Source organism: Populus euphratica, unplaced genomic scaffold, assembly GCF_000495115.2.
Source record: "Populus euphratica unplaced genomic scaffold, PopEup_1.0 scaffold79.1, whole genome shotgun sequence".
Lineage (NCBI taxonomy): Eukaryota > Viridiplantae > Streptophyta > Magnoliopsida > Malpighiales > Salicaceae > Populus > Populus euphratica.
Window position 1 is genome coordinate 45,140 of NW_011499959.1, and position 12,657 is coordinate 57,796.

A 12,657-nucleotide genomic window follows, 5' to 3' on the forward strand; every position below is an offset into this window, starting at 1 on the left:
TTTGTATGAATATCACCCCCTTGATGTGGCGTCTTCACACATAACTCACTCAAGATTGAGTTCTTTTCATGTAGGGGAGACTGATGTAGAACCGGTTGCAACTTGAATAACAGATTGTAGAAGGGAGAACTAACTGCAACAAAACCAACAACAATAGCATATTACAGAGTCAACCTCGAAGAGGCAAATCAGGAGCTGTAGGTGGCTTTCTCCAATCTATTGTAGGACTTTTAATTTATGCTTTAATATTAGAATTTATTTACCTTTAGGACTCTAGTATTCTTTTCCTATTTCAGTTAATTCTTTCCGAAACAGTTTTGTCCTAGTTGAACTAGGAAGTGCAGCTTATATAAAGGCTGTTTATTCTCATTGTAAGACACTTTTTAATTCGCATAATAAACTCTCTCTTTGAGAACTTCATTCTTAGAACTCGTGGAATCGAGTGTTTTCTTGTATTCATGGATTTGAACGATTAACTTTTTTATAAAGCAGACGGTGACCTGCTTCTTCAAAAGCTTTCCATTACGTTAGGTATCTATCTATTAAAGGAGGAAAACCCTAAAAATAAAGAGGAAGAGAGGATAAAAAAAGATATATATGAAAATTATGAAAAATAATTACATTTGATGGATCCAAATAAAATTGACAAAAACCCCCCTTTAAAATGGACATATTCCCCTTAAAAAAGGCCTATAAAACACCTTTTGAGATTGGGCTACCAGGTTTGAGCCAAATATATAGTTAGGGCCCTAAAAGAAAGGTCTCGGGCATGATAGTTTGAGTCCAATACCTAATGAGCATGGGCTCTAGCATGGTAGCCCAAGCCCAACTCCATAAAAGGGATGGGCTCAGTGTTTACCCTTTTTTGGTGCACATCCAACCTTGTTAAGCATGCTACCCAACACCTTTTGGGTTCAGGATTTCGCATTTAAGCCTAAAGTGTTTAGGTTTATACAGTGTCTTAGGACCCATCTTTCATCTTTAATGGGTTCGAGCACCTTGTCTGAGCTCAACACTCATTAGAGAATCTTTCCAAGACCCTACACAGATCCCTTAATATTCTATATTGTTCCAATAGGTGTTATTTTGAGTAAAATATAACTCAAAGTATTACAAAGATAAAATTACATTGTAGCCCTTTTTTTTATAAAAAGATTTTGGGCTATAAATACACTATGAATCCTTCAAACAAAATGCTCACAATCTTTTCATTCTTGACATTTTTAGCATTCTTATTTTTAAATTTTATCTTTTTAAAATATAATTGCACTTTCTCTCTCTATAAAATTACTAACTTTACTACTAAAGAGTCATCACGCTCATTAAAAAGGACCTTTAACAGATACCAACTAGCTTGATTTACTAGGCACTACTTGTTTCTCCCATAGCTATTAGCCACAATGACTTACTAGGAATTAGTTGTTACTACCAACCATCTAACGTTTTCATATTAAGCTATCAAACACCTTAACCAATGAGAAAATATTAGATTGATTGAATTAAGAGACTAACCAATTATCTAACACACCAGTCTTATTTTTAAGCATTTTGAATTTTAGGACTCATTAATAATTTTCACAACTGTAATTATTGAATCTAAATCACACCATTAGGAATTATGAGTCTATCATTAATTTACCCTAATTTATTTATTTATTACTATATACTTACTCTCCTTCATTTTCTCATGTTAAGTATATCACAAAGCAACTTTACATAGAGATGTCATCCATTTCTTGAATCATGCAAATCATTAAGCTTCTTTATATAATATGTTTTGAATTATTCTTTTCTATGTATACTATCTTCAAAAAATTGTTTCAAATTATTAAATTCATTTTGATTCATCATACAAAGTACTTATATTATTGATTTTGTTAACTTTAATTTTTTTTTTGCTGCTAATTATAGGTAATATCATCTCTTGTTTGACCTATCTTTCTGCTTTATATGTATAGCTCTACAAGTTTTCCTCTCTAATTAATCCCACGTATTTACCATCCTCTGTATATTTTGCTAAATCATGGGGAATGATTAAAATATATCATAAGCCAAGTTTTTATCAAATTTACAAGAGGAAAACCAACCAAGGCTTTCAATCTAACCCATACAATATTGCATTATTCAATATAATGTTTTAATTTTTCTATGCAATTTTTGTTAAGGATAACTTCCTTTTCATCAATGATATGCCACAAAAAAAAAATAGTGTATTGTTTGTTTGGGTCTTAGCCTAAACAAACATAAATGCTTGCGATTTACGACAAGTATGACTGTTCATTCAAGCTATAAAATGAATTGCTTGTTGTTTAGGTTATATCTAAACAACAAGGATGACTACCTATTTAGGATAACCTATCACTTAGGTCAAGCCATATAGATAGCTCTATATATCTTTTAGGTCTTCAACAATAAATTATTTTTAGACCTCAATCCAACCCTTTAAACCAAATCCCAAATCCATGTAAATTTTTATGAAGCTCAATGATTGACACATAATACAATGGACTATTATAGCCTCTCAAAGGTCAGTATAACGCCTAGTATTCTGTTCAATAACTACCAACACTTGTAAGTATGATGCATACCTTATCAGTATTGTGCTAACTTTTCTCATTAATCACTCACAAATGCCAACCTCGTCCAACAATTAAATAGTAAGACACAACAGCAAATAATTTTTTTTATAAGTTATCTATAAGAAAAAATAATTATTCTTCATGATTACTCATATGGAAACTCCATACCATATAAGGTGATTTCTATGTGACTAAGGTATATAAGTATTTTTTGTCACTAAGTTAACACACAAGAAACAAGTTCATACAAGAACAAAAAACCATTACAACATGCTATTCTATATTCTTTCTCGTTATTATACATTATCCCTCTCCTATGTACACCATTCCCCTTCTATATATACCATTTATCTCTTGCAATTTATTAATTTAAGCATTAAAGAGATTCTTATCTTGATATGAGACTTGTTTTTTATAACAAAGTATGGAATATCCAAGCGTAAATACCTTGTAATCCAATCCATATAAAGCATCAAAATAACCCATGAAGCAAAAAATTCAAAATGTTTATTTTTAGCACAAATAAGTTTCAATGTATCACTACGCTAGTGGGCATGCTCATGACAATTATTTCCTTCGCTAATGGGTATCATATTTAAGGAAATTATTGAAACTCATTTATCAAAAATTAAACTTTTAATTCATTTATAAAGTCAAGTTAATTATTAATTCAATTCAGAACCGAGGTAAAATTTTTAGGGTAAATAAAATATGTTAGAATAAAAAAAATCAATTGACAACTAAAAAAATCGATGATAAATATAATTAAATATATTAATTAATTTATTTTAGCGCAGAAACTCATAGACATATATATCAACATAGATATCAAGCAAGATAAAAAATTTCAGTCATCCTTAAAGAAAATTTTATCAGGGTAGAGGTATTATTATAGACTTTTATACCAACTATTAAACTTGATAGATTTAAACATGTTTCTAAAATAAATAAATAGATAATAAATATATCTCTTACCATTGATGAAAAACACTTATAAAATGATTTTTTTAAAAGATTTTGGCACTTCTAAACCGTGACACACTCAAATTTAATAATATATTTTTACATATAAAAGTTTGTATATTAATGTATAAGTCTAGGAACCGAAAAGCCTGTATTTATATAACAAGCGTCCTATTAAACTCTTAATTGCAATCTAATATGATAATTAATTTATTGGACAAAAAGTTAAAGTTATTTGAAAAAATTAAATGTTACATTAATAAAGATTTAGTAAAACGTAACTTTAACACCTTTTTTACATAAGCCCCAACTGATTGAGTTTTCTAGCTAGACTGGATAGCCAGAGCTAAGTGCCCAATGGATGTGAAAAGTCCTCTTACAGACTTGTATAACAAATTTGTATTTGATTTTCCTAATATTCAGCGTTAATTAAAATACAGAAGTTAAGAAAAAAAAGAAGATAGTTTCAAATTGAAAAATAAATGCATGGTTCTTTAAATTTTTTAAATTGGTAATATTTAAATATTTAAACATGTTTTGTTTAGAGATCTTCAAAATAAGATTTAATCTTAATATTCTTGTTAGTAGGAAATTTATAATGTAATCTTCCATTGCTTGGTTTATATGATATCATACTCCTGAGGATTTTATTAGTTCGTTAGGATCAGCTGACCACCCCCTCCTCGAGCAATATCTAGCTTAGCTAGTAATCCCATCTCGTTTGAAGATTATAATCAACGGGTTCCAGTGAATCGTAAATAAGTGCTAGTGCATCATAATGCATGTATATGTTGTAATATGGATTTTTTTTTTAAAAAAATTAGCATATTTAATTATAAATTTCGGTGGAATAACACAATTGAAATTAAAAAAAAAGTTAAATAACATAAAGAAATGTGATCGTTCAAAATAACGACATAAAAAATATTCAATGAAAAGGAAAAAATAAGAAAAAAGATGTTAAAAACTTATCGAAGTCTTAATTACGACACCTCCAATATAATAAAAAAAATCTCATGAAAATAATAATATTAAATAAAGTTACTAATAATGATTTTAGTGAATCATAATTGCTGTTTAAAGAGAAAGGATAACTCACTTGTTTTTGAAAACAAGTGTGCTCACTTGAGTTATCATTAATAATTTTTATTGGTATTATTAAATTTGTCTTGTCAAGATCTTTTCAATTATATCAATAATATGTAATTAGAATTTTGATGCGTTTTCAGAGTTTTTTTTTCTTCTTCATTTGTCTCACTACTTTCTCCTTTCTCCTCTCTAATTCATATTTAACATTCTTTATTGGATGTTTTTATTTTGAATAATGGTAAGTTATAAAATTTGTGTTTTCTAATGCTATGCTATTTCACCAATTTGTTTTTCATCTGTATTATTCAATCGTTTTTTTTATATATAAAAAACACGCTAAAAACCAAAAACAGCCCGTGTAATATGTGTCTATATTCTGATATGTACTTGTATTTTTTTAGATTAACGTGGGTGTCCGGGCAGCTTGCGCGCACCACGACTAATCCCACGGGCCCTGAAGTTAACGACCATGTAAGCCTCCAGTGGCCATCATATGAGCAACTAAGGATTCGAACCTGAGATTACAGAGGGAGCAAACCCCTTAGTCTCAAGTTTTTACCACTTAACTACCACCTAGATGGTTTATGTACTTGTATTTTAACAAGCTTGGATTTGTGTTTTGTAGGGTAATATTTGTAACGTCTGCTTGTAAATAGTTGCACAATGGCACCTGGTGTAAATCAGGTCCCTCCTCCTTCGACACAAGGATCCTTCATTATTGATTGATTGAGCGCAAGCTTTACCGAAATAATAAAAAGGCCTATTGTTTTTCCGCTACTGAATCAATAAACTTAAGTTCATACAATCATGCCATTGTTTGTAATTTTAGTTGGAAAGTGGTTGTTGGTAATAGGACATAGAACATAAAGTTCTGGCAGTGACATTGCCCTGCAACCTGCTTCGTTGTTAATCCAGACAAGCGTCCTCAGCCTGGGAAAGTATTTGCAACATTGTCTTCAGCATCCTAGTTGTTGTTCAATATTGAGAATAAAGTTACCATCCATATATATATATATATATATATTCCTTGCTTCAAAACACCAAATCCTAGTAGTTAGGCTAACCTGCAGCCTCTTATTCGATAAGATCTTTACTTCAAAACACCAACACCAAATCCTAGTAGTTAGGCTAACCTGCAGCCTCTTATTCGATAAATCTTTGCTTCAAAACACCAAATCCAAGTAGTTAGGCTAACATGTAGTATTCAATCATCTTTTATTTAAAATCCACTTAGTTAATGGATGAAAGCCATAAAAGAAAACCTCACAACATAGATATTAGGATTTTGATTTTAAAAGTCCTGAATATACAATTTAGGGATTCTATAAGTTGTTGTAGCTATGTTTTGTATTTCAAACCAAGATATACTTATGTTGTTTTTGTTCTTAATTTTTTTTTTTTATGATTTTGGATAGTGTTGAAGTGAAATGAATTTAAAAAATATATCTCATATTTTGATATATTTTTGAGTGAAAAATATTTTAATAATTAATTATTATTAGAATCAAAACACTAACTAATAAAAGATAATTGGAGTTCAAGTAGATCAAATTATTGCTTCTTTTATTCTTTTCTTATTTTTTTATTTACTTGTTTTAATTTATTGACATTCACCGGGGAAAAAAATGTTTTTGCAATTCTATAAGTTGTTCATGCTATGCTTTGTATTTCAAACGAAGATATATTTATGTTGTTTTTGTTTTTATTTATTTTTTTATGATTTTGGATAGTTTTGAAGTGAAATGAATTTAAAAAATATATCTAATATTTTGATATATTTTTTAGTGAAAAATATTTTAATAATTAATTATTATTAGAATCAAAACACTAACTAATAAAAGATAATTGGAGTTCAAGTAGATCAAATTATTGCTTCTTTTATTCTTTTCTTATTTTTTTATTTACTTGTTTTAATTTATTGACATTCATAGGTTTTAATTTATTGACATTCATAGGGGGAAAAAAATGTTTTTGCCAATCCAAATTTTTATTTATTTTTTAAATTTCGTGATTATTCAACCCTTTTTTTTTTGTGAATGGAAGATCATGACTTTCAACTACTGTTGAATTGTATGTTCAGGATCGGTAAAGAATTTTCCATTTATATAACACATTTTATGACAATGGATATAAGGATTTGGCCTTTTTTTATGATTAGAAATAATAACTACTAGCAGTGATGTATTTACTAATTTTTTCGTGTTTTATCTTGGAGCTATATATATATATATATATATATAAGCTCAAATTAGTTTCTATACAAAAATAAAACAAGCCAAGTACCTGTTACTTGCAATCTTAAACTACTTAACTGGGACAACAAGTCACTACCAAAGCTGTCTTGATTATGGATTGTTGGAGCGATGTGGCGTTGATGATGAACTTTAAACCAATTTTAAAAGTCACATGCTGCCAGTAATGTCTTCATCTTTGGAGTTATTTGAGAGTCTTATCATGATTGTTTTTAAAAATAATATTTAAAAATATATTAAAATCACATTATTTAAAAATTTAATTATTTTTTAAAAATTTAATTTAAAAATTTAATTATTTTTTAAAAATTTCATTTTTCATTTTTTATATTTTTAAATTATTTTAATATTCTGATATTAAAAATATTTTTTAAAAAAATAAAAAAATTATTTTAATATATTAAAAAAAAAAAACCACAAAAAATAAAAAAATTATTTTGATATATTTTCAAAAAAAAAGAAGAAACCACAACAACCCTTATTATATTTCCAAATAACCCAAAAGTGTTTTGTTTTATAAAATAATATAAAAAAAAAATTAAACTGTAAATGCAAAATGATTTTTAATGGATTTATATTTTACTTGATGGAGATTGAACTCTGATCAAGGACACCTCGGCCAGCGTGAACTGGATAGGGCGCACGAGATCACATCCGTTTCCATCGAGTTGGGCAAACCCCTTGAGTTATTGGAGCTAAGTTGCTCGGGGAAGAGTGCTGTCATCGAGGACACGGTTAGTCTGCCAGGCCTTCGACCCATTCGTTGGGTTTAGGCCGAGACTCTGCAGTATCTTTGGGCTTCTGGGACAAACCAGTCGCCATTACTCCCTGCTATTGTTTCCGTTCCAAAATCTACTGGACTGGAAATAAGAAAAGAAGTTAAGCTTAAAGGAGGCCATGGCATGCTGTCTTGTAAAGTTGGGGTTCATGGGATTCGATTTTTTTTTTTCATGCCGATGGAATCTCTTGGAAAACTTGGTCTATCTAGTTTTACAAGTTAAAGGCGAAGAGCATCAGCCCCCTTGCCTTTCTTGTTGTTTCCCAAGATTTGGTATAAAAGAATAAAGGCAGTCTAATATAGGCCGGCGGCCTGCATGCTTGCTTGCTCCATGGCACAAGCACTACTCTAGAAGTTTTGGATGCAAAATAGACTCAAACTGTGCCAACGAAAGCATTGGAAAGAAGACAATACTGCGTGTATGATACTTGACAGAGATTGACTGTGCCCTCTTGAAGCAACTGACCAGTAGTGATAAATGGTCATTGATTTGAGCTTTTCGAAGTGGTGATTATCTCTTGACTGTGATGAGATCACTGATTCCACCATATGTTTTTGCTAATGGAAAGCATCGAGGTTCATTTATGTTCTTGATTTGGAAAAGAAAGAGACAGGCCAGCCATGCGAGGGAGCCCACAATCAAATGCGAGATTCTCTGCCAAACTCCTAGATATGTTGTGGCCTGGGGCTCATCCATTATTCCAGTTTAGTTTATGGCAATGGAATCGACACGCATGGATTTAATATCAAGTAGACTAGCTAGTGCTTTCAGGTATGATTGGAAAAGCATTGTTCATGCGTATGATACAAGACGAAGTGGCAAAAACAAATGTATAATTTAATATTTATTTATGATAACAAAGTGTGAAGTATATATATATACACGATCCATTTTCTTTTCAAATAACAACAATATTATATATCACAGTTTATTATAACAAGAATGTGCCCAAGTTTATCTAATCAACCCTAGTATATATGATTGAATTTGCTTGTTATTGTTGTTAAATTTTAGTTCTGTAATCTAGAATATTTAAACTTTATTATTGTGGCTCATTATCAACTCTATATATAAGGGTTGATATTTTAAAAAGAAAATATAATAATATTTTAAAAAGATAGAATTTGAAAATATAAATATTAAAAATTAAGAAATTGTGTATCTTTAACTCAAAAAATTCATAGTATATTTAAAGAGATAGTATTTTAAGTTATATTTTACTTAAAATAATATATATTGAATTAATATAAAATATTGAAAAACTTGCGTGAGATATAAAAATAATTATATGATGAGTGTTAGACTTGAGTAAAATAAAAATAAATATGAGTATATTGTATAAATTTAAATACTCTAAACTCAGGTATGACAACTCAAGTCTGTAAAGACTTTAATATCTTCTATCTTTTTATCTATTATAATTCATTTTTTTGTAATTTTTTTATTTTTTATATTTTTTATATGCTATATTTTATCTAATATCTCCTTATCTTTTACCTTGTGGTTATTTTGGAGAAGGGCTCAAACTCTCAATGTTTATTTCAGTGTATTTCTCTAGTTGTTTGCCATTTCGCTCTTTATTTTTATCTTTTCAATTTCTTTTATATTTTTATTTTGTTTTTATGTTTTAAATAGGGTCAAAAAAAATGACACCAGGGAAGACATCAATGGCATGAAGCCTTAATTACACAAGGACAAATTACCTAAATGGAAACTAATTACAAATGAAGGCACGACCACATACATATACAGTTACATGCAAATTATAATAACACCCCAGTAAAGCTGCTAAAGTTTGTTTACGACATCTATGGCTTTCATGATTTTCATGGCCTGTCCCTTTGCATTTTGATCATTAACAAATCCGTTTCCACCATCATTCAGCTTTGGAATCACTATAGTTATCTCGGAACAGATTGTTGGGCCCAACTTTTCAAGTCCAAAACATGTTCAGATATTACTTTCTCGGGGTTCCTATAGATCATATAAAGTGGCATCTGGAGAAGACCGAAGATAAAGCCTAGTATGTTTGGAATCTGTTGATGGGAAAGAGAAGCAAAGTTAAAACAAAATCATTAAATGAGAAGTCAATTTTATATTTCATGCATGTATAAATATTTGATCACTCACAGCAACAAATTGATCTTTCTTTAGATAGCCATAGGAGAACCACATGAGTGCACTCAAAGTTAAGAAAAATGACAGAGAAAGGCATGAACTCCACGCTCTTTGTTTTTATAACTTTTCTCTGCGAAATTCAATGAGGTATTAGAAAAAGATCAAGATTGGCCAGAAATTTGTGTTTTGCATGCTCGAAGTCAATACAATGAAAAGAGGTGCAACAAAAACGCATAAAGAAAATATCATGCAAATCCATCCAAGAACTTGGACACGTTTGTGGCCTTGTGTTAGGAAGAGAGTTAGTAGACAGACGAGACCGAACCCAAAAACATTGAACAGCAGGAGAAGTTTGAAAGTCAGAATCTGCACCAAATTGAGCTCAAAATATTAGTAAATCTGAAGTGTACTTCGGAAAGGGCTTTAAACGTTACGGAAGTTAGTGTCCATGGGATGTACTTTATCCTTCTTTGTGGCAAAAAAAAGTTACACAACAATGTAACCTATCGCCATAAAAAAGGCAAAAGAATTGATGGCGAGTAGAAGGATGGTATCCTTCTTGAAAATCGCATAGAAGAGCCAAAGCATAGCATTAAATAGAGCAATCACATAAGGGATAGATTGGAACCCTTCGCTTGTCTTCTTCTTGCAAATTTGATAAAATGTTGGCCTGTAATATCATTCATCGTTAACCGTGTTAGCAACTAATTAATAGAGACGAAGGTGATTAGAGTACATCTGAAGACTGGAGACTAAAATTTTCAGGCAAGGACTTACAGAGGAGAAAGGCAGACCGAACAAGAGGTGATGTTTCCTACGTTCGCAGAGGAAAGAAAATATAAATTAGTTTCTCGAGATATATAGTAAATGGTCGTTCTTACCACAAAAATAAAATTCTTTGTTGCTCCCTCCTGCAATTTTGCCTTTCAGCTAAATGAAAAGAAAAGCTGAAACTTTTATATCAATGGATAATTATTCATATATAACTGATCAAAACTTTTACTCAATCAATAATTTAGAGAAGCAAAGATACATGTAGGAGCTGCTTTGCATGTATGAGCATTGAGTACTTCTTAAACTAAACGTTCCTTGCATCAGAGAGCCAGGAGAAAAGGAAAAAAAAGAAAGAACTAACACGGAAGCATAGAAGAGCAAATTAAATAAGGACTCGTAATTATTTCTACCTAAAAGACCAAAACCGAACACCCATGTCAAGTGCAAGGCCATCTCTCCACTACAAAAAAATCAAGTACGACAATTATAAGTCTGTCTCTCTCAACTCTCTCCCCCAACACCAAAGTCACTGTTTCTCAATGGAAACTCTAGCTAGGTAATGTTGTATTGCTTAGCAAAGCTCATGAGCTATTTATACAGAGACTCGATCCAGTCAAGCTGCAAGGTTTCTTATCTTTTCTTTTCTGACAAGGAAGTTGCATGTTGAATTAATAAATGTAATATATCAATGTAACTGTGGGAAGTGTTAAGAACTCAAAATGGTTTCTTTCCCAGTTGGTTACAATGCTTTTAACATATTCCAAACAGCCTTTCTAGCCCTAATGCCTTATTCACCCATATTTGGTTTACTGTTCTTGAAGGCTGACACACTCAATCTTCAAGTTCGAGGCCCCTAATGCTGGTACCATTCATAGTACCCTAAAGTTCTTGGGGCCCACCAGAAGGCTCTTTCTGAGGTGTCATCCACCATGTGATCTAATTGGTTACAGCTCATCTTCAAGTGTTAGCTAGTAAACTTCACTTGATCAAGCTGATCCTTAATTCATTTCGTAAAAGAAAACAAGAAAAAGAGAAAAACCCAACCATCCATATATAACCACATTTTTTGGTGAAACCAAGAGATCGGCTTCCTTGGAATGGTTTTGATACTATTTGTAATATCATATTTATGCCCATTATCCAAAAAAGTGTGTTACCTATAGATCCATGCTTTTAGAAATCTTAGTGCTAGGTAATATATCAAGGCTTACACAGTACAGTTGACAAGGAATATTGAGTGAGGGCCATGGCGTTCCTTCAAATTTTCAGAAAATCACTTGGGCATCCTCGTTTGTTTGCTTAAAAGCACTTTCCATATATTCATGATAAATAAATTATTATTTTTTTTATTTAGCAATATTATGAAAAATGATTTTTGAGAAATAAATTACTTTCTAATATTTAATTAAAAATTAGTAAGCTGGAAATCATTTCTTGTCCATTTAAAGGTTATATTTGTGTTTTTAAACCAAAAAGTGAATTTTGTTAACTAGTTTTCCATAATATAATCAGATATAAAAAATTAAATCATGAAGATGCTTTTCATGAAAGCACTTTTTCATCAAACAAACAAGCCATCAATTCCTTAATTATTTTTAGGTGTGCTGTCATCTGAGTCCCTTATTCTTATTATTGCTAGGCTCCTCAAGATTTTAAAATATTAGATAATATTCTTTTTTAATGAACGGTAAGGGATGAATTAGAATAGACTTAATTATATGTTAATCAAGATTAGTTATTTAAATGATTTTATAGATGTATTTTCACATTAATTTCTTACATTTAAATAAATTTTTCATCAAAATACTAGTTTCAAGATTTGAATCCACAAAGTAGAAAGAATGACATTTTGAACTACTAAGCCATCTCCTTAGGGTATCTTTTTTTTTTTTTGAAGTCTTAAGCTATTTTTAACATAATCGCTCCAATAGTTTGGTCCACGCTCAACCACAGTATATGTTGCAAGATTATCCAATTAATTCACATTTTTCTTACTATAATTTCAAATTTTTGGCCGGAGAAAAAGTTTCTATGTTCAGAATCTTGCAATTCCGCCTAAAGATTAACCAAATTGTGAACACTAACATGTGAATCATAACGTGC

The 12,657-nt window shown here is 30.4% G+C and overlaps 1 protein-coding gene across 1 annotated transcript; it reads right to left on the reverse strand.

The window, feature by feature from the left end:
- Positions 1-9,322: 9,322 nt before the first annotated feature.
- On the reverse strand, positions 9,323-11,116 carry LOC105138527 (bidirectional sugar transporter SWEET10). The gene is given in 8 exon segments (XM_011044629.1): positions 9,323-9,599; positions 9,602-9,698; positions 9,793-9,868; positions 9,870-9,910; positions 9,985-10,146; positions 10,240-10,450; positions 10,558-10,594; positions 10,965-11,116. Coding segments are annotated over 8 exon segments (816 nt in total). The 5' UTR covers positions 11,008-11,116; the 3' UTR covers positions 9,323-9,450.
- Between the last annotated feature and the right edge of the window lie 1,541 nt (positions 11,117-12,657).